Here is a 23,745-nt window from a genome sequence, read left to right as displayed (position 1 = left end):
TACCTTTTCACTTTCCAAGTGGAAATACCTTCGATGTAACTGAACCTTCCTGAGAGACTTAACTAACATGAAGAACAAAAACAAGACGCTACCCCATATAATGAATATTTATCACCGGGCCCATAACCTGTTGGACAGACGGTAATCAAGTTATTACAGTTTGTGATGAATAAGTCTTATTAGTTGCATAAAAAGCAAAGATAGCACTTCAAACATAAGACACAGAACAGTTTCCATTAACATTGATATAAAATCATCTTGTCTACCTGCTTACAGATTTCACAAGATAAAAAGCACAACAAACCATTATACGTAAACAGATGCACTAAAGGTGCGAGACTAAACTGGAAATTTGTTGTTGCTGAAAACACATTAGTAAAACCGATGGAACATCATTAAACACTACCGAGCGAGATGGCGCAGTGCTCATCATACTGGACTCAGATTTTGGAGAATGACGGTTCAAACCTGCGTCCGGCCATCCTGGTCTGGGTTTTTCCTGATTTCCCTAAACCGCTTCAGGCAAATGCCGGGGTGGTTCCTCTGAAAGGGCACAGCCGATGTCCTTCTACGTCCTTCCCTAATACAATCTTATGTTGCCTCCCCCAAATCAACCAACCATTAAAAATGTTGTTAACCACTGAAAAGATTAAAATTAACAAAAAATTGTACATACTCCTACAAGCAACACTTCTCATTAACTGAACTAAGTAATTAGGACTGAGGTCTAAAAGCAAGCGAATGTCACGCCATATGTTTCATCTAAACTTGTCGACGGCATGGGTACATTGTGACTAAATTCGTCTTTACAACTATTAAAAACGTTAATTTATTTTACCTTAGGTATTTCGTTTCAGTCATGTAAAATGTTGTTAGCAGTAGAATTTTCTCTTAATTTATGCTTACACCTATAAGTGTCTCAGCATGGACATTTTTCTGGTATAACTACGTTTGGCACTGATGTTTTCGGCCTGGTTTTATTTTGATTTGCAATACTTCACCTGGCGTGAAGCATATTGCACCACTAATATTTATGTTCCTCTCACTAAATGTGTGTCAGTCGTTCAGGTTTCCAATTTTCATCTCTCATAAGAAGAAGCTTACATTAAAAAGTTTATGAGAACAGATATAATGGTAAGGAGAAGACTGGCCTTTTGTACAAAGAAACGTTTTACTGACTGGTCTGCTTCGTACATCCATGCCTTCTTGTTGTAGATGTTGACATCGTGTTAAAGCTATGAAATAACTTTATCAACAAGCAGATTTCACAGAACCTGCTGTAGCACAATGCAGAATATTTTATTTATAATTTCGAGAATTATGAACTCTCACAAGTCCGTGTGAAGCATTCTCAGGCATCAGCAATTTGCATTTAAGTTTCTTGACTTGAAGCGCTAGAAAGTAATACTCATATTGATTACAGTTTGCTATGTTTGCCTCTGTAAGATAGTTAATTCTCACAGAATTTAATTTCGGTGCCAAATGTAATAGTTTATTCTTAGTTGGTACAGCGCAAAATGTAACAGCCAACAAGAAAACTTATTTTCGTTCTATCGAATTCATCTATCGACATATACAAATATCGCTGCAACAAATGCTGATCGAGAGTGTACTACTGTGAGCTTGGAACAACGCTAGAAAAAGTGAAGAGTAGTAATGTCATAACATGTGTTTTAGTAGAGTCAGTGCGTGGCTGTACGTATCAGGGATCTAAAGTAGCTCTCCATTTGTTGCTTCAATTAAGCCGATGGTTTCATCTTGGCAAAGATGTTCAAACGCGAACATACGGTGGTCCCGAAAACAGTTTGAACGAGGTTATGGCGGGGTTTTTCACCTAGCGCTATTAATGCTAAAGAATGGTGCCTATGCGCGGTTCGAAGTTCAAATTTGAGGAGGGAGAAAAAGTGTTGTGCTATGAACCAGATCCAACAAAGGCGAGGGTGTTGTACGATTCCAAGGTAATTCCTACATTAAACACTAGCAGTCAACAGCAAGTTGTTGTTGACATAAAAAATGGCATTGCATTAGTTCACCAGTATAAAGGTATGTAGATTTTCGTTAAGTGATGTCACTTTAGCTGGAATTAAAACTTTATTTAGCAGTTAACGCTTCGTAATGCAGAGCTTGGATGACCTTCAGAAGACCATATTTGACAGTCCTGCGAAAAGGCAAACTGTACGGAAGAAATATGTTTTTAAGTGGCTTATTGAGGATGTTTGTGTAGTTTTCTTACTGAAACTTGTACTTAATTTTAACTGTTTTGACAACTACGTACATGGTTTTAAAATAAGTTGTGTTGAATCAGTTAACTGATAAAGTAATTTTATGGTTTTCCGGAAAAGGGTTACCGTGCTTTTTATGCAACCTTTAATTTTTTTGTTAACAGCTATGAAGTTTAGTTTGTGTGACACACAGTATTTCTGAATTTATATACATTTATGGTACGCACGTCAGCGAAGAAACACGTCAATCTTGACGTACACTGACGTACTCGGCGTCATTCAGTCGATCTAGAGTAATGTATAAATTAATGTTTAATAAGCTGTAATGTAGTCGTGATGATCATGATCAGACGGAGACAGCCGTGTGAGCGCCACTGTCGACAAGCGGACATAGCTAGGTACCTCGGAATGCGGTGGAGGTAAAGCCCCCACGGACTTCAATGTTACGAGGATAGGCGGAAGGAATATATTTCGTCGATGCAGTTTGGTCAGTGTTCACATTTCTCCGTGTTGTCTTTTCTTGGCATATATATATTTATTTTTTTCTCAAGTGTGTATCGGACAATGTTGACGTAAGCGAATTATTCTTTGAAATTCTATGTGAAGTTAAATACTGGTGGTATACTAAGGTGAAGTGAATTGGGAGTGATTACCTTCGTTTTACAATAATACTTGCAGTTCTTATTACAAAGTTATGTGCGGGGGGCTGCAAAGCGGAAATGGCAGTAGCTTCAGAATTGGTGGATTCTCGTATGACACTTCTGTCGCGAGTGATTGTAGAATGGAAGACTCATACAGAGTTTGGCGTTAATGATTAAGCATTAAGGATACAATTTTCACGGGAAGCATATTTCATTGTTTTTCACAATCCTTTAGGTGGCAGATTGAACTCTAGTTCGAAAAAATTGTTGATGCATTTGTTTCCTGGTATCGCACCGATTTCGAGATAGAAAATAACGGGAAGTGTATCCGTGATCAGTGTTACCATGCATTCGTAAAATCGAAACTCAAAAGTTGAGAGAAATTCTCACAATCACAGTAAAGGCACAATAATTGTAATTTCATCGAAGTACCATGTGATGGACACGATGTATATGATTAACACGATATTGCTGCGTTGGCTAAGCACAGCATCAGAATAATACGACTCTTAATTTATAGTGTTGTTTCCTTCACGGTTCTGTGTGGAACCATATGCTGACTACTCGTTATTTCCGAAAGACTTTGGTTTTTGAAGTTGAATAATACAGTAGGTGCATTGCGATGTTTCATATATGAATTTAGATGTCATTAAAAATAGAATTGGGGCTATTGGAAATCCTGAATACGCAAAAATTTTACGTATCATTTAACTGTGACTTGATAAGTAACAAACAATTAATATGAAGAGAAGCAAATGTGCGACTGTAACTTGGAGCTATAGTTAGAGTAAATAAATTGATAGTGCTTCATTAATACCAGATTTGCTCATGTGTGAACCCTTACATTGTGTGCATGCTTCGAAATATAGATTCAGAAATTATTTTCTGCATGTAGGAGATGGTATTAACTTTTTTCTTTCAATTTTCATGCAATATCTTGAATTGGCCAGTAGAATTTTTTAATGTGTTTGATAATGGTATATCTGAAGTCAATATAGATAAAAAATGGGAATTCATTTTGTAAAAGTGTTCTTAGTCATTAGTGACTAACAGATTTTTTTTCCTCCTGGAATGTAGTTAATCATTAAACCAGTGTAACTCAATGTAGTTTCAAAACATGTTAGTTGTTCAAAACATGTTAGTTGAGAGCCACTGTTTGTCACCCTGAGCATTGATTCAGCTGCATAAATAATTGCATCAACATGTTTGTTGTTGTGGTCTTCAGTCCTGAGACTGGTTTGATGCAGCTCTCCGTGCTACTCTATCCTGTGTAAGCTTCTTCATCTCCCAGTACCTACTGCAGCCTACATCCTTCTGAATCTGTTTAGTGTATTCATCTCTTGGTCTTCCTCTACGATTTTTACCCTCCACACTGCCCTCCAGTGCTAAATTGGTAATCCCTCGATGCCTCACATGTCCTACCAACGGATTCCTTCTTCTGGTCAAGTTGTGCCACAAACTTCTCTTCTCCCCAATCCTATTCAATACTTTCTCATTAGTTATGTGATCTACCCATCTAATCTTCAGCCTTCTTCTGTAGCACCACATTTCAAAAGCTTCTATTCTCTTCTTGTCTAGACTATTTATCGTCCATGTTTCACTTCCATACATGGCTACACTCCATACAAATACTTTAAGAAATGACTTCCTGACACTTAAATCTATACTCGATGTTAGCAAATTCCTCTTCTTCAGAAACCCTTTCCTTGCCATTGCCAGTCTACATTTTATATCTTCTCTACTTCAACCATCATCAGTTATTTTGCTCCCCAAATAGCAAAACTCCTTCACTACTTAAAGTTTCTCATTTCCTAATGTAATTCCCTCAGCATCACCCGACGTAATTCGACTACATTCCATTATCCTCGTTTTGCTTTTGTTGATGTTCATCTTATATCCTCCTTTCAAGACACTATCCATTCCATTCAACTTTCAAGACACTATCCATTCCATTCAACTGCTCTTCCAAGTCCTTTGCTGTCTCTGACAGAATGACAATGTCATCGGCAAACCTCAAAGTTTTTATTTCTTCTCCATGGATTTTAATACCTACTCTGAATTTTTCTTTTGTTTCCTTCACTGCTTGCTCAATATACAGATTGAATAACATCGGGGAGAGACTACAACCCTGTCTCACTCCCTTCCCGACCACTGCTTTCCTTTCATGCCCCTCAACTCTTATAACTGCCATCTGCTTTCTGTACAAATTGTAAATAGCCTTTCGCTCCCTGTATTTTACCTCTGCCACCTTCAGAATTTGAAAGAGAGTATTCCAGTCAACATTGTCAAAAGCTTTCTCTAAGTCTACAAATGCTAGAAACGTAGGTTTGCCCTTCCTTATTCTAGCTTCTAAGATAAGTCGTAGGGTCAGTATTGCCTCACGCGTTCCAACATTTCTACGGAATCCAAACTGATCTTCCCCGAGGTTGGCTTCTACTAGGTTTTCCATCCGTCTGTAAAGAATTCGCATTAGTATTTTGCAGCTGTGACTTATTAAACTGACAGTTCGGTAATTTTCACATCTGTCAACACCTGCTTTCTTCGGGATTGGAATTATTATAGTCTTCTTGAAGTCTGAGGGTATTTCGCCTGTTTCATACATATAAACACACTAAGGTGAAGTGAATTGGGAGTGATTACCTTCGTTTTACAATAATACTTGCAGTTCTTATTACAAAGTTATGTGCGGGGGGCTGCAAAGCGGAAATGGCAGTAGCTTCAGAATTGGTGGATTCTCGTATGACACTTCTGTCGCGAGTGATTGTAGAATGGAAGACTCATACAGAGTTTGGCGTTAATGATTAAGCATTAAGGATACAATTTTCACGGGAAGCATATTTCATTGTTTTTCACAATCCTTTAGGTGGCAGATTGAACTCTAGTTCGAAAAAATTGTTGATGCATTTGTTTCCTGGTATCGCACCGATTTCGAGATAGAAAATAACGGGAAGTGTATCCGTGATCAGTGTTACCATGCATTCGTAAAATCGAAACTCAAAAGTTGAGAGAAATTCTCACAATCACAGTAAAGGCACAATAATTGTAATTTCATCGAAGTACCATGTGATGGACACGATGTATATGATTAACACGATATTGCTGCGTTGGCTAAGCACAGCATCAGAATAATACGACTCTTAATTTATAGTGTTGTTTCCTTCACGGTTCTGTGTGGAACCATATGCTGACTACTCGTTATTTCCGAAAGACTTTGGTTTTTGAAGTTGAATAATACAGTAGGTGCATTGCGATGTTTCATATATGAATTTAGATGTCATTAAAAATAGAATTGGGGCTATTGGAAATCCTGAATACGCAAAAATTTTACGTATCATTTAACTGTGACTTGATAAGTAACAAACAATTAATATGAAGAGAAGCAAATGTGCGACTGTAACTTGGAGCTATAGTTAGAGTAAATAAATTGATAGTGCTTCATTAATACCAGATTTGCTCATGTGTGAACCCTTACATTGTGTGCATGCTTCGAAATATAGATTCAGAAATTATTTTCTGCATGTAGGAGATGGTATTAACTTTTTTCTTTCAATTTTCATGCAATATCTTGAATTGGCCAGTAGAATTTTTTAATGTGTTTGATAATGGTATATCTGAAGTCAATATAGATAAAAAATGGGAATTCATTTTGTAAAAGTGTTCTTAGTCATTAGTGACTAACAGATTTTTTTTCCTCCTGGAATGTAGTTAATCATTAAACCAGTGTAACTCAATGTAGTTTCAAAACATGTTAGTTGTTCAAAACATGTTAGTTGAGAGCCACTGTTTGTCACCCTGAGCATTGATTCAGCTGCATAAATAATTGCATCAACATGTTTGTTGTTGTGGTCTTCAGTCCTGAGACTGGTTTGATGCAGCTCTCCGTGCTACTCTATCCTGTGTAAGCTTCTTCATCTCCCAGTACCTACTGCAGCCTACATCCTTCTGAATCTGTTTAGTGTATTCATCTCTTGGTCTTCCTCTACGATTTTTACCCTCCACACTGCCCTCCAGTGCTAAATTGGTAATCCCTCGATGCCTCACATGTCCTACCAACGGATTCCTTCTTCTGGTCAAGTTGTGCCACAAACTTCTCTTCTCCCCAATCCTATTCAATACTTTCTCATTAGTTATGTGATCTACCCATCTAATCTTCAGCCTTCTTCTGTAGCACCACATTTCAAAAGCTTCTATTCTCTTCTTGTCTAGACTATTTATCGTCCATGTTTCACTTCCATACATGGCTACACTCCATACAAATACTTTAAGAAATGACTTCCTGACACTTAAATCTATACTCGATGTTAGCAAATTCCTCTTCTTCAGAAACCCTTTCCTTGCCATTGCCAGTCTACATTTTATATCTTCTCTACTTCAACCATCATCAGTTATTTTGCTCCCCAAATAGCAAAACTCCTTCACTACTTAAAGTTTCTCATTTCCTAATGTAATTCCCTCAGCATCACCCGACGTAATTCGACTACATTCCATTATCCTCGTTTTGCTTTTGTTGATGTTCATCTTATATCCTCCTTTCAAGACACTATCCATTCCATTCAACTTTCAAGACACTATCCATTCCATTCAACTGCTCTTCCAAGTCCTTTGCTGTCTCTGACAGAATGACAATGTCATCGGCAAACCTCAAAGTTTTTATTTCTTCTCCATGGATTTTAATACCTACTCTGAATTTTTCTTTTGTTTCCTTCACTGCTTGCTCAATATACAGATTGAATAACATCGGGGAGAGACTACAACCCTGTCTCACTCCCTTCCCGACCACTGCTTTCCTTTCATGCCCCTCAACTCTTATAACTGCCATCTGCTTTCTGTACAAATTGTAAATAGCCTTTCGCTCCCTGTATTTTACCTCTGCCACCTTCAGAATTTGAAAGAGAGTATTCCAGTCAACATTGTCAAAAGCTTTCTCTAAGTCTACAAATGCTAGAAACGTAGGTTTGCCCTTCCTTATTCTAGCTTCTAAGATAAGTCGTAGGGTCAGTATTGCCTCACGCGTTCCAACATTTCTACGGAATCCAAACTGATCTTCCCCGAGGTTGGCTTCTACTAGGTTTTCCATCCGTCTGTAAAGAATTCGCATTAGTATTTTGCAGCTGTGACTTATTAAACTGACAGTTCGGTAATTTTCACATCTGTCAACACCTGCTTTCTTCGGGATTGGAATTATTATAGTCTTCTTGAAGTCTGAGGGTATTTCGCCTGTTTCATACATATAAACACAGTTTCAGTAAGAGGTATATAAAATACTCCCTTCGGCAATTTCTTGATTGGTCATGACATCCTGAACCCAGAAAGCACTGGTACAGAGGAAACTCTATTTTATTGGGATAACATTATTTAACATTCTGTTGTTAACACAAACACAAAATTTACTTTGTTAAATCATTAAAGTAAAACATTGATGTTCCTGTATTTCTTGCTTTCAGGTGCTTGAAGTTAATGTGAACAGAGATAAAAAAGGACGTAAAGCTGTGGAGTATCTTATTCATTTTCAGGTTAGTTCGCAGTAATGTCACCTCACGCTAGTATAGAGCAAATAGAAGGTTCTTAAAGGTTAATCACTTGAGAATCAAACAGACCTTTTTTCCACTTATACCTTGGTTTCTTATATTGTGATATGTTCAAATATCGAATGTTTCTTTCAACTACTGAAAATGCACATGCAATTTTTTTTTGTGTAAAGTAATGCATAGCTGTAATCTCAGTAGTTGTTAACTTGTAAATAGTAGCAATAAAATCATATTTGTGATTCGATCAACTTTGAAGTCCTGTCAGATGTTAATGCATATCTGGGAGTGTGACATATGCATATAAATTGGGTTCATATTAAGTTTTGATATTTGATGACCATGAAAAGTCGCATGATGGACCGAGTGTAGTAAATGCAGAAAATAATGTTTGAAGGGGGCAGAGTTGTGAAGTTAGTTTTGTGGCTGTTACAGTAATATACCAACAGTAGGGTTATTTCATCTCCTATCAAATGAAACCAGCCTTTCCCAACCTATCCCTTATTCCTGGCTCAAGATGGCATAGTTACTAGTTGGCCACTGAAAGATTGGGTTGCATTTTTTCTACATAATTTGTATGTATTAACAGAGCTAAGATATTGGCCACTTGAAGGAAAGTGCTGGATAGGCATTGTCTGCTTCCAATTTTAATTTTTTTCCATTAAAACTTCCATTCATTTAAAAGTTGTGTTAATTACATTACTCAGGCACTATATGTTTTTCCTATTAGTTTTGGAATATGACTGTTCCATGAATGATTGTTTCAAAGTAATTTAATTGCTTCAGTGTAATTGTGATAATATTCTGTAACCTCATAGCTCAAGGCCACACCTCTGCTCCTTCCACTACCCTCCTCCTCTCCCCACTTTTCCCTTTCCTCTCCCATCCCGTCCCTGTCTTCAGTAGTTTTTTTTTTTTTTTTTTTTGTGTAAAAAAAGTAGAAATGGTTGTGATTTCAATTTAGTTTGCTCGTATCAGAACAAGTAAAATTTTATTTTACCTCACTTGTTGAAGTACAACCCTATGTTGTTTCTTAAGAGGCACAGAGTTGTATTAGATATGAACTAAGTTGAAAAAATAAACTGCACCAAAATTAATTTTTAATTCTTCAATATTTGGAGGGGACCACAACTTTTTGGTATATTTTGAAGCTATAAGGCAAATCGAAGGGAAAGTTTTACCATTTGTGTCATAAGCAGTCAGTTTCCAAATTACAGCCCAATATGGACAACAAGTGTTACACACTTAATATTCAAAGTAGGGATATGTTTTTTCGTTCAGTAGTTTTGGCTGATAGGTGTCCACAGTATTTGGCTTCTTCACAATTTTACTATGTTTATTGAGAAGAATGTCACTCTGAAGATGCTGGAGGAAATTTCATTGAGAAGAAAAATTATTTATCCAGTTCGAACACCTCCAGGTGTATATATTAGAGAAAATGAACCAAAATCTCAACTGTTGCCATTTAGAATATAAATGGAAGACTGCAAAATTATACTACATATTAGAGCATATTGGAATCCTGACACACTTGATCTGAAATATCATTCAGGTTGGCATATAGGAAAACACTCTGATAATACAGGTTGTATCAAAAAGAATCATCAGATTTTAAAAATCAAATCTATTATGTTATTTTAGATGTGTGTGAACAACATACTGTTGGAAAGAGCAAACTAGAGTTTTATATTGTTCCTGCTAGGTAGCAGCAGTGTGCACCCACTGGTGTCAGGACAACAGAAAGCATTTTGTGTTCTACGTTTCACACAGTTCTGGTCAGTAATAACTGTTACTATGACATTTGTACTAGGGATGGTGTGTGTCCTCCTGCAGCACAGAGCATTAGGCATTGGCACGAACAATTCCGAGAAACAGGTTGTTTGTGTAAATACAAATCACCAGGCCGTCACCAAATGTCCAACACAGACTTCAGAATGCCTGCACCATAGTTTCACAAGAAGTACACAGAAATCAGTTTGCCATGCAGCTCGACAGCTCAAGATGCTCCTCCCCCCACACCATGTCTGTGTGACGTGTGTGTCGACGTTTACAAAAGAAACCATACAAAAGTCAGCCACTACATGCTCTTCGTGAAAGTGCAACCAGCAACGTGTGGGGTTCTGTAATTTCTTTCTTTCTTGGGAAGATGAAGGATAAAAGTTTTCTTCTACGCTTAGTGTTTAGTGACGAGGCAACATTCCATTTAAATGGAAAGGTGAACTGTCATGTGAGGCTATGGGGTACAGAATGATGACATTAAGTTGTACATCATAAAAACAAAATTCATTGTATATGTTTGTTAGTTTCAGAAATACAGATGTGCCAAATTGAAGGATTTTTTTTTGATACACCCAGTATATTGTTTCTCTGTAAGTGATAATCTTATTCAGTTTCTGGAAAGGGTAGGGACATTTAAAAATGTGTGTAGAATCCGTGCATTTGTGTGTTTTGTTCTAAATTTTACTGAAAATCCAAAGCTAAATAAGAACCATTACTATTATACAATGTACAGGCTTAATTATGTATCTTTTTCAAGGGCTGGAATTCCTCTTGGGATCGCTATGTTAGTGAGGATCATATTTTGAAGCACACAGAAGAGAACTGGAAGCTTCAGAAAGAACTTGCAGAGAAAGCGCAGCTAAGGCCGTAAGAATTTTCTAATAATGTAATATAGTGCTAAAGTAATTAGTCTGCAGCAAATTTCTGAATTTATGTGGAACAATTTTTGTAATTCACCCGATATTGCACAGCCATCTAGATTTAATGAAAGTGCAGACATAATATAATACAAATTTTATTGTACAGAAGTAAACTTGTCGTAAATTAGTGTCCTAAAAATGTCCTGTCAAAAATGTACAGAAAGTTTTGCCTATGGGATCTATCACAATACCTTTTATTATGATATTAAAGATAATGCGGTGAAATGGGCCATTTATTTATGACACTGCTTTATGTACTATTGTGCTTTAATTCATAGAAAAATTTTGGCATGATGATCTGTTCAAAATCTTCATTCCAGTATAATAGATCCTAGTGACAGTTTGTTGACTCACACTATCCAGTATATTTTGAAACATACTCTTAGAAAATTCAGCCTTTTCCAATAAGTAGTAATGTGTCTTTCGAAAACAGGTGTATGAGGGTGGTTTGACAAGACTGCTAAATTTCCATGAAAGAATGGAACATTTTTGTTGCAACTTCATGGTTGGTAAGCTTGGTTATTCCAAGGATCATATAAAAAATGTCAACAATGTACAGTTCATTGTTGACAGTTGCTGGAGTTAGTGTGTCAATGGCGATGGTGTGTGTTGTTAATAAACATTTTCATTTGAAGGGTTTGGCTGCTGCACAAATCAAAACTGAGTTGTATGGAGTTTTTGTCTGTTCATCCTTTTGACTGGAGGTTCACTTTTCTAAGAAAATGAGTCTACAGCTGTCCTTTTGGTCTTACTTATTGTGTAGCTACCAGTTTAGTTGCTTCAATGCACCATTTTCAGGCTGTAGTTGATGCTGAAGGGGTTAACACCACCTTCAGCATCAACGAAGGCTTGATGATGTCATGTGGACTCGCACCATCATTGAAAACAGTTTACCTTTGGATAAATAATTGAAACATGGTTGGACAAGTATTGAAGATGTATTACGGCCATCCAGTTGAGGCCACCTAGAAGGAAACCATTGACAAAATCTCTCAACTGAGTTAGTGCATAATATCCTGCACCAAAAATTGCTCATGAAGTTGCTGTGTGTAATGTGGGTGCTGAGGTTGCTCAGTCAACGTAAAGCGTATCGGGCACAACATTTCTACACAATGGGTGGCAGTGTTTAAGTGCGATCTTAAAGACTTGTGTGCCAATTTGTGACTGTTGATGGAACGTGGATTTGATTTTACCTAAACACCAGTTAAAATGGCAGTCAGAACAAGTGCACCGAAGAAGGCAGAGACCATTTTTATCAGCTGGTAAGTTGATGGCCAATGTTTCTTGATTCCCAAGGAGTAATCCTCATAGATTACTTTGGAAATGAAGAGCCCTAAGTGAACCGTATTATGCTTCATTGGTGGATTGTTTGAAAATGAGAAAAGACCAAGGTTGGCATGGAAAAAAGTGCTCTTTCACCTCCCACAAATCAGTGATAGCAATGCCAAAAGCACATGAAAGGGAAGTTTACTTGCTTCCTCATCTGCCCATCCACCCAAGTGACATCTTTCTGTTCCATAACTTGAAACTTTGGCTTGCTGGGAAGAAGTTTTTGTCGGATCAGACATGATAGTTGTGGTCACAGAGTATTTCATAGAGTTTGACAGAACCTATTTTTCTGATAGGAGATTCTAGAGATATAAGGTAAATTGTTATGGAACAAACATTTTTTCTTTGCTTTTTTCCCAGACTTACCAAACTACCCTCATAGTAATGTATTGTAACTGAAGTGATGCTCTGGTAGTTAGTTGGAGCTCCAACGTTAGGTGTGTAATGGGGCCCCTTAGGAACATGGCTACCAAGGAAGGGAAGAAGCCACCCTCCATGTGGATACCGGGGAGAATCATTCCGGATGTGGAAAGGGTGCTTCCGGATGATGTGAAGGGTGCAGCCAAGTGCAGGTGGTGACTCATGTCGGTACCAGTGACGTATGTCGCTTTGGATTGGAGGAGATCATATCTGGTTTCGGATGGCAAATGGAAATGGTAAAGACTGCCAGTCTTGCTTCAGAGATTAAGGCAGAGCTCACCATCTGCAGCATCATCGACAGAACATCGGTGCAGAGCAGAGTGGAGGTTTCTGAATCAGAGGCTCAGGTAATCCTCTGACTGTGTAAAGTGCAGATTCCTTGACTTGCGCCATTGGGTCGTGGGTTTCCATGTTCTGCTTAATAGGTCAGGAGTCCATGGTGCACAGGAGGTGCTAACATGGGTAGCGGGAACTGTATGGAAGGGGCTGGACGGGTTTTTAGGTTAGAGGGTCTCTGGGAACCACAGAAAGAGCATCTGTCTAAAGGGGAGCAGGTAAAAACACAGTAAAGTAGTTGTAGAAGCGATCAGTATTGTAGTTGTAAACTATTGTAGCTGTGTTGGTTAGAACCAGAGCTCCAACCGTGCTCTAATAGAAAGCACTGAAGCTCAAATAGTTATAGGTACAGAAAGCTGTCTAAAGCTGGAAATAAGTTCAGCCGAAGTTTTTTCAAACGATCTAACAGTGTTCAGAAAGCATAGATTAAATAGTATTTATTACTGTCAGAAGTAGTTTGCCTTGTAGTGAAATTGAAGTAGATAGTTCCTGTGAGATAGTATGGGCAGAGTTTGTACCTGACAATTGGACTAAACTAGTAATTGGATCATTTTACTGCCCCCCTTGGGTCTAATTTCAAATAGGTACCCCACTCATCTAATTATAGTCAGTGGCGACTTCAGTCTACCCTTGATATGCTAGAAAAATTAAATGTTTAAAGCAGGTGTAAAACGTCATACAAAATTGTACGGAATGGTTCTGCAGAAAATTATTTTGAACAATATACGACCCGGGACATACGGGAGATCCGGGAAAAACCCGGGAATTTTTTCGTCCGGGAGAAAACCGGGGAAAAACCTGGGAATATTTTAGAATTCCGGGAATTTTTCATTGTTTTAGTTGCCAGTTAAATTTTTGTGATATTGACTGGTAAGAACCAATACTCTAACGAAGGATATTACTGTATCCCACTTTTACAGAATAATACTGCAGCAACAAAACGTGAACAAGAGAAGAAAAAAAAAAAAGAAAATAAAACATAAGTCGCAAAGGAAATCCGCCATATACAACAACAAAACACTGTGCTCATACAAGCGTCTGCCAACCAACGTGTGTCAAAGGTTTTAGGAAGAATATGCAGTGATTCATAACAACAAATTGCCTCCAATGAGCGTGACATGACAGCTGTTTACATTAGATTCATTTGAGCAGTTGCGGGCGGGCTCTTGCGCGTGCGCAGTTGAGTCGCGTGTGAGTAGTACCTTCGGCCACTTCTAGCTAAATTGCTCCGGTTCATTGGATTGTTTGGGGGAATAGACCAAACAGCGAGGTCATCGGTCTCATCAGATTAGGGAAGGCCGGGGAAGGAAGTCGGCCGTGCCCTATCAAGGGAACCATCCTGGCATTTGCCTGGAGCCATTTAGGGAAATCACGGAAAACCTAAATCAGGATGGGCGGATGTGGGATTGAACCGTTGTCCTCCCGGATGCGAGTCCAGTGTGCTAACCACTGGCTCCGGTGCCGAAATGTCGTAAATCCGGGGCTGATGCACAGAGCAGTCTGAGTTGCAGTGGGCAGGTTGGTAATCTCCATGTGACCTGGGTTTACGTTTAGTGGTTTTGCTGTTTCCTCTTCTGTTATTGCTCTCACATTAAATGAAAACAAAACGGATTTCTGTGGCCGGAGCTACCAAATGAATTAAAATATGTTCGCATAGTTACGGAAACCTAAACTATCTAGTTAGTTACAGGTTTTATTTCCACCTTTCTGACAGTCAAGCACTAATCATTGTGCAGAACAATGATGTTACTTTTCTCTGTTTGCTAAAGAGATTTGGCTTTTATTTATCTTTTGCGCTGAAGCAGTCAATTTATTTGAAACAAAGTGTTAAATTTCACACTGTTGACTAGTTTCAACTGTTTGCTGCATTTCAAGTGCACGTTTTCCATCTTCTTGCTCGTATGGCATAATGCCATAATAAAGAACCAAACATGAGATAATTCAGTACTGGTACTCAAGAAAATTTACATCCGAATCTGGACATACGATTGTGCACTTCAAGCCGAATTATGCATTTTAGTATGATTCACGAAATTGCTCTTGAAGTATCCAAAAAATGTTAAAATGTGTGTGAAATCTTATGGGACATAACTGCTAAGATCATCAGTCCCTAAGCTTAAACACTACATAACTTAAAGTATCCTGAGGACAAACACGCGCACACCCATGCCTGAGGGAGGACTCGAACCTCCGCCAGGACCAGCCGCACAGTCCACGACTACAGCGCCTTACTCGGCTAATCCCGCATGTTTTGAAGTATCCTTTGTTGTAAGGTTTCTTTTATGACATAATGCAAGATCTTTTAATGTTTTACACGTACGAACATGCGGGTTTCCTGCGTCATCGTAGCTGTGCTAGTGCTCTCTGGCAACTGCTGAAACGAACCAATTTCTAGCATCTCACGGGAAAATATTGCGAATGGTGGTTTGAAAAGTGTTACTTTCAAATTAACTTTCCTTTTACGCAAATGAACTATGTGCGAGAATGTAAGGTGAATTTCTTAAATCACAGAGCGTTTGACTCTCATTTTAAAATCAACTCTTTGAGGACGACCATCTAGAAGAATTTCAAGCCCAGAAGATCAGACATTTACGTCGTTATTAAAAATTTTACTGGCACTTTCGTGTGATGTATTTTAAAGTGTAACACGTTCAAAAATATCAGTATTATATGTGGAAGCTTAGCTTCTCTTGCAGCGTTATTAATCTCAGAGACCAATATTATTTGTGAAAGCTTTGTTTTTCTTGTAGCAACACTATGTATATTAATTTCAACCATTAACTTTTCCTTTTTGTGTGTTCACACTACTTAAGAGTGATTTGCAATTGGTTGACTACATCACGTGTCCTATGCTGTCATCAGCTGGTGAGATCACGTGACATGAGCTATGGCTGGCTTACAAAAGCCCGTCGCAATCTAGATTTCATTGCTTCGGAAAGTAACATGCAGTGTTTGGTGGAATTCGAATTTATACCTCCGTAACACGAAAAAATGCAGCGTACGTGTTGCTGCACATCAAAGATCTTTCCAAAACGTGTTCCCCACCCCCCCTTAGGTTTCGTTTTCTAAAGTGCCAGCAAATTCTACGTCTGTGTAGAAAACCATAAACATTCTAAGGATTGATAAGTTTTACAGTGCCGAGGAAAAGTATACTGTCACTTAACACGGGAAAAGTGTAGTCTCATCTGGAAGAAAGTGTATTTTCAACCGGTAAATCTGGGAATGTTTTTTCCTTGTCCATGTATACACCCTGAATTAGTTTGAGCACACTCGAAACGTGAATGGTTGCGAAAACATACTTGACCTCTTAGCACCAATCAATCTTGGAGAAATAATGCAATGAAAGTGTATTAAAGTCATGGTATGAGCCTAGACAAAGATGATCACCCCTAGTTGATTTCAGCACCCTCTTATTCAGACTTCATTGTCACTACTATCTACTCTACATCTACTTCTATACTCTGTAAACCACCATGAGGTGCATGACAAAGGGTACGTCTCATTGTACCAGTATTTGTTTCTTCCTGCTCCATTCCCACATACGGACTGTGGGAAGAATGATTATTTGAATGCCCCCGAGCATGCAGTCATTATTCTAATCTTGTCCTAAAGATACCTATGTGAGCAATATGTAGGGGTTTGTAGTATATCCTTAGAGTAATCATTTAAAGCTGGTTCTTGAAATGTTGTTGACAAACTTTCTCGGAATAGTTTGTCTACCTTAAAGACTCTTAAAGTTCTTTTCCTTGAGTACCTCTGTGACACTTTCCCCACAGATTAAACAAACCAGTGACCATTCATACTACCATTCTCTGTATGTGTTCAATATTTGCTGTTAGTCCTATGTGGTATGGGTCCCACACACTCCAATAATATTCTAGAAATGGTCGCACAAGTGATTTGTAGGCAGTCTCCTTTGCAGATTGACTGCACTTCCCCAGTATTCTACCAATAAACCGGAGTCTACCACCTGCTTTACCCATGACTAAATCTTTGTGATCATTCCATTTCATATCCCTACAAAGTGTTACACCCAGGTATTTGTATGGGTTGGCAGATTCCAACAGTGACTCATAGATATTATGGTCATAAGATACATTTTTCATTTTATGAAGTGAAGTGCAAAGTTTTACATTTCTGAACATTTAGAGCAGAGTTGCCAGTCTCTGCCCCATGTTGAAATCGTATCTATATCTGAGTGCATATTTATGCAGCTTGTTTCAGGTAGTACTTTATTGCAGGTAACTGCATCATGTGCAAAAAGCCAGATTTCACTGTTAATACTGTCTGCAAGTTCATTAATATAAAACATGAACAACCAGGGTCCCAACACACTTCCTGGGGCACACTCTAAGTTACTTCTACATCTGATGATGACTTTCATCCAAGACAACATGCTGTGTCATCCCTGTTTGAGAGTCCTCAATCCAGTCACAAATTTCACTTCATACCCCAATATGATCATACTTTCGACAAAAAGCGTAGGTCCGGTACTGAGTCAAATGCTGTTTGGAAATCAAGAAATATTGCGTCTACCTGGTTGCATTGATCCAATCGTGTGAGAAAAGAGAGTTGGGTTTAATATGTTAGATGTTTCTGAAATCCATGCTGGTTGGCATTGAGGAAGTCGTTCTGTTAAAGAGACATCATTATGTTTGAGCTCAGAATATGTTGTAAGATTCAATAACAAATTGACGTCAAGGATATTGAACAGTAGTTTTGTGGGTTGCTTCTACTACCCTTCTTGTAGATGGATGCCACCTGTGCCTTTTTCAAAGAATTGGGCACGGTTTTTTGTTGAAGACATCTAAGATAGATTATAGTTAGAAGAGGGGTTAATTTGGCCACAAAGTCACAGGGGTTCCATTGGGGTGTGGAGCTTTGTTTGATTTTAACGGTTTAAACTGTTTCTGAACACCACTGACAACATTACTTATTTCGTCCATCTTTTCAGTGGTGCAATGATTAAATTGAGGCAATTTTTGTGCATTCTCCTTTGTAAAGGAACGTTTGAAAACGGAGTTAAGCATTTCAGCTTTTGCTTTTTTACCATCAGTTTCATTTCCTGTCATTTGCTAAGGACTGGACAGTAACTTTGGTACCACTAACAGCCTTTACATATAAGCAGAATGTCTTTGGGTTTTGTGAAAGATCATTTGACAATATTCTGCTGCATTAGTGATTGAAGGCATTGCGCTGCATACTCTTGACAGCCATACAATTTTCGTTTCAGCATGTCTCTATGTATAGCACTACCCTTTGTTTTACCCCTGCTATACAGTAATTTCTGTTTCTTTAAAAGTTTCTTTATAGTGACTGTATACCATGGAGGTTCCCTCCCATTATGAACTCTGCTGGTTACACATCTAGCCATTGCATGGTCAACTATTCTTTTAAACTTGAGTCAAAGTTCCTCTGCATGCTCCTGCCCTATGCTGAAAGTTTGAAGTCCCACACTGAGATATGACAGTACTGATTTTTTTTATCTAGATTTCAGAACATACATGTCTTTCTGCTTGTTTTAGTTGTCCTTTGTACATTGGTAATTGTTGCTACAACTGTGTCATGGTCACTGATACCAGTTTCAATGTGGACATCTCCAGAGAGGTCAGGTTTATTTGTTGCCATTAAATCCAGTGTATTTCGATCATGCATGGGGCTTCTATCTATCTGTGCTAGGTAGTTTCCAGAGAAGGCATTTTGTAATGTTTCACAATATGTCTTATCACACCAACTGCTAACAAAATTGCAATTTTCCCAATTAATTGTCAGATGATTGAAGTCTCCACTGATGATTACAGTATGAAACTTATGTACAAGTGAACTGTGGTTTACTCTAGAGCTTTTGGTTATATCAGGAGATAAGTTTAGTGGGTGATAGAAGAATGGAATTATCATTTTATGCCCTCCCCTGATACTGAGCCTTGCCCAAACAGTCTCACATGCAGCTTCAGTTTCAATCTTGGTTGATTGGAGGTTCTTGTCTACTGTGACAAAGATGCCAATCCATTTCCCATTTGCCTATCCTTTTGATGTACACTTAAAATTTCCCCAAAAATCTCACTGGTACCAATTTCAGGTTTCAACCAGCCTTCACTGCCTAGTATTATGTGAGCATCACTGCTTTTCATGAGCACTTCAAACTTTGTAGTGAATCCTTCGGCAGTTTACCATTAGGATTTTAATACTCTCATCTGTTGGTGTTTTTTGTTTTCTCTTTTTTTCTCAAATGTTACACAGATACTTCGGAGTTTCTTAGAGCATCATTATATGGGTTGGATGGAGAGTCGCCTAATCTAGAAAACCCTTGTATGCACTCTCACATGGTCAGCTACCTGAGTAGCAGCCTCTGCTGATGCTTAGTGCACATCTGACATATTTAGGGGAACCCTATAGTTCTGAGTCCTATGGTAAAAGTCCAGGAAGTTGCACCCTAGCTTGTCACAGAATCTTTGAAGTCTCTGGTTCGGTCCTTCCACTTGACTTATAACTGAAGGGCCACACTCAGTTCTGAGGACAATGCTGCAAATTGTGAACTTTGTTGAAACCCCGTGCTGGTCTTCTCAACCTTCTTTGCCAGTAGCTAGAATGACCTTGAGGCCAGAGGAAGGGCATCATGTGTTCCAAAATGCACCACAATCTGCAGTTGGTTGCACCATGTTCCCTCAATGACTGCCGGAATAGTCTCTTCTAAATGCTGAATGAGGCCTCCAGGCAGACACACTGAATGCATCTTGTGTCCTTTCCTGTCCTTTGCTGCCATTTCCCGAAGGTGTACCATCATTCACCATACATTTGAGCTGCTGACTATTAATAGACCCCCTAACATTTTGTGTGTGCTGCCTCCTGGCACTGGAGAAAATGGGTTTCCCCAAGTGAGTCCCACTAGCTCTGTTTTTCAGTGAAAGACAGCACCTAAAACTTGTTTTTTTAAGGGGACTGGTATAACACCCTGAGTCCTCGGTCCCAGTCCATACTGTGTAGGACACACAGATCTACCATTAACATGCCACTCACAATGAAGTGGATGAGTAAAGACACATCCTGTACTTTCTGCAAAGGAGACAGGATCCAAAGGAGAGGATAGTTCTTTACTCTATAGGTATCACAGGTACATGACTCTTGGGAGCTCTTCAAACACACTGATTCACAGGAGCTGCTAAGCATTTGATAGTAGTCAGGGCGATTTACGAATATCAACCAGCTCATCCCGTAAATACTGTTCGTTGGACATTGTCTTCAGGTTCACATTATGCACCACAAATTGCAACTTCATAAAACCTCTTTCCACTTCTCCAAAGTGCAATGGAAATTTTGTTTGTGGCTGTCTAAGTTTTGTCCCAATCTTCCCTGATGTTGTTGGCTTCTGGGCAGCAGTGTGATCATGACAAATGAATAACTGAGCCCTCTGTCCTATCAGTGTGTTACTTCAACAAGTCTTTTACTTTGGCTACTGCAGTGGTTGATAAGGGTATGTCTATTCCAAACATTTTGAAGTTTGGTGGCCCTTACCTATTACTACCCGTGCATACCAGGCTAATAATTCAGCATAGTGTGTGTCTGCCTTTTCCACTTAACAATAACATTGATAGGAAATGTGAAATTTGTGATGAGATACGAGCTTTTGGGCCTGGACAGTTGTGACTCATTGAAATTTAGTCAATTCCTCCATTGACTTACTCATACAGAAAGCACATCCACAAACAGGCACATTATGCTTGATCTTATTATCCACTCAGATGTACATTATATCATGACATCATATGTAGAGCTCATTAGGGTATCCGGAGTTTCCATAGATCCAGTTGCTACAGTAGAGCGAAATAGTTTGTCTTACACATATTTTATGAACACACATTCCATCTGGTGCCTGTGAACTAAATTCGAGAATAAATTTGATTTAACCCTTTCCAGCCAAACTTTTATTTACTTGTGGGAAAAAAAAATATTTTTTCGCGTATTTCCCCTTCATAATGATTGGAATAATATATATTTATAAGAAATTTTGTTATTTTTTGTTTTTGGAGGGAAATTTGGGATGACTCCATATGGCATCATTGGACAGGATTTGTTTCCTTCAGTCAGGTGGTTGGGATGTCACAGTGCTTGGTAATGGAGCTTGAATGAATATTTTAATTATACAATTTGATGCAGTTTATTAAAGAAAAATTAGTACATACAATAATGCAACTTGCATTTCAGGACAATTTTATTTTGTTTTACAGCATGATTGTTACTTTACATGAAAATTTAAGAAACAGTTCCTGTCTTTGGTAAAGCAAAGAGGTTTATTACATTTGATGCATTTTGTTCGAGAATATGCTGTAATGCACAATTTACATCTCTGTTTTCTACATGCTGTGGCCAGTGTCCAATGTTGTCATACCTTACATCATCAACTGGGCTGGGAACCAATGGGACTCCTATACAAAGCAACTAGCATGTCGTGCAGATCAACTCCTCCCATCGAACTGTTATATTCTCTAACAGTGTCTGGCCTTGGAACATCAATGTATTTTGTTCTCCCACCGACCAACGTTTCACTGGTTCTACTGGACTTACTCCTTTGTATGATGATGCAAGAACGACAGACTTATCATACCACTTCAGCGCTATGATGTTCCTTTCTGTTTCAGTTCGATAATCGTATGATCCTCGTCCCTGCTTTTTCAGCTCACTGTCTGTTTTTAGATTGCAGCCTTGAAGTCTTGTGGGTCTAACAGTTCCAACAGCCAAAATGCCATAGTTTTTCAGGGCAGAAATAAGATTGTAAGAGGTGAACCAATTGTCTGTAAACACTTTAAAATTTTTATATTTTGTCAGTCCTTCCAAAAGCCTTATCACAATATCACCACTTATACCAAGACCAGTATCATTATGTACAGTTCCTTTCCCTCGGTATATTTCAAAATTGTACACAATTCCACTAGAACCAGCACAGGCAAAAACGTTTATACCCCACTTGTGTGGTTTGCCTTTTACATACAGTTTCAGGGATGAATGACCTTTGAAAGGAATGATTAATTCATCCACTGAATGATATTTCTCAGGTTCAATAATTGAAAAACCTTGTTTGATTTTGTCAACAAATGGTGTCACCTTGAACAGCTTGTGATAATCAGGGTCCTCTCTTTGTTTCATTTTAGTGTTGTCATTCACATGTAAATAATTTCTTAGCTTATCAAACCTATTTCCAGGCATTGAGTCAGCTATTGGAGAAAATCTTGTAGCCTCTGCCCAGTACATTCTGTAACTAGGCATTTTCACAACACCTGCTAGGATATTTATCCCTATATACTTTTCTATTTCACGAACATTTGTATCTAAAGATGCACCTGTTTTCTGTGTGCAGTATAGATTAGATTGCTCGACTAGGTTCTGGATAATGTCATCACTACACATTGTTCTGAAATACTGCAAAGGTGTCAGTTCATCTCCTGGAGGGTCAGAAAAAACTGCATTACATGATGTGTCCATTTCTTCAACGTCCTTCATTCTCCACCGAAGATCCCAGTGTGTATCACAATTAATTTTCTGAGCTGAATGACTTGGTGCAAGGTTTGGCTCACCAAGTAATCTTGAATCTAAGGGAACATCATCTTCATCATTGACTTGAGGGTCCAGAATTTCAACCCTATCAAGGTCCATTCCTTGAAGAAACTGTGTATCCAGTGTAGTAGGGTCCTGCTGCCGAGCATTTTCAATCTCTTCCTCCACATTAGATGTATCAAGGTCCAAATCAGATAAATCACTTTCGAGAAGCAGCAATATTTCTTCTACTGATAATGATTTATGATTGCGAATCATCTGGTAAACAAACCAGGAATTTTTTACTAAAGCAGCAGCAAAAACTGGTAAATTATGTCAATAAAAATGTTCACATATTAATATTAGTTAGTATAATAAAGCTTCAAAAGAAACTTGAAAATATTAGAGTTACACATTATGGTAAACTTTAGTCAAAGTTATTACATGTACTACATTTGGTAACATAACAAATGCCCAATGATGCCAAATGGAATCACACATGTTTGTGACTTCCAAGCAGGAAATTACCGCAACTAGCATTATTTTCAAAGTGTTTACTAGTTAATTTGCACTTTCAACAATAATTTATTAGTGCAACTTTTATATTAGTTTCCTTCTTTTATCTTGATATAATATTTTGAAAGTCCAGTTGGGTGCACTATACCGTAGACACCATGCAACAATACTTTTGTCAAGGCATTGTTTTAGCGAATTCACCGTAGCCAATCTAAGAACAATGAACTTTAGAAAGCCCTGCACACTTGTTTATAATCTTTGGACAAATAGTTTGGCCTTGGGAAATAGTTAAATATGATGATGCCACATGGCATCACTGGGCTGGAAAGGGTTAAGTAACTGAGAAAGAAAAGAGAGATAAAAATTGAACGTTGTTATGGTTTTTATTGGTAGTAAATGTTTCTGGTTCTTATTCTGGTGTGAACATGACACTTCCACTTTAACTTAGTTTTTCTTTGTGATAGTGTTTGGTTATTTTAACAATTCATTTTGTTGTGCAGTGGTGCAAATGTGAAAGTGATTCAGATAG

At 38.3% G+C, this 23,745-nt stretch overlaps 1 protein-coding gene across 2 annotated transcripts in view; it reads left to right on the top strand.

The window, feature by feature from the left end:
- Positions 1-1,601: 1,601 nt before the first annotated feature.
- The window catches only part of LOC126162135 (male-specific lethal 3 homolog), a 127,491-nt gene continuing 105,347 nt past the window's right edge, over positions 1,602-23,745 (top strand). For both annotated transcript variants that reach the window (XM_049918429.1, XM_049918428.1), the window contains exons 1-3: positions 1,602-1,958; positions 8,308-8,376; positions 10,925-11,034. In XM_049918429.1, the coding sequence (XP_049774386.1) occupies positions 1,857-1,958; positions 8,308-8,376; positions 10,925-11,034 (281 nt within the window). In that variant the 5' untranslated portion in view covers positions 1,602-1,856. The remainder of the gene's footprint in view (positions 1,959-8,307; positions 8,377-10,924; positions 11,035-23,745) is intronic.

The sequence above is a fragment of the Schistocerca cancellata genome, chromosome 2 (assembly GCF_023864275.1).
Source record: "Schistocerca cancellata isolate TAMUIC-IGC-003103 chromosome 2, iqSchCanc2.1, whole genome shotgun sequence".
NCBI classification, from domain to species: domain Eukaryota; kingdom Metazoa; phylum Arthropoda; class Insecta; order Orthoptera; family Acrididae; genus Schistocerca; species Schistocerca cancellata.
This window is presented reverse-complemented; position numbering and strand designations above follow the sequence as displayed.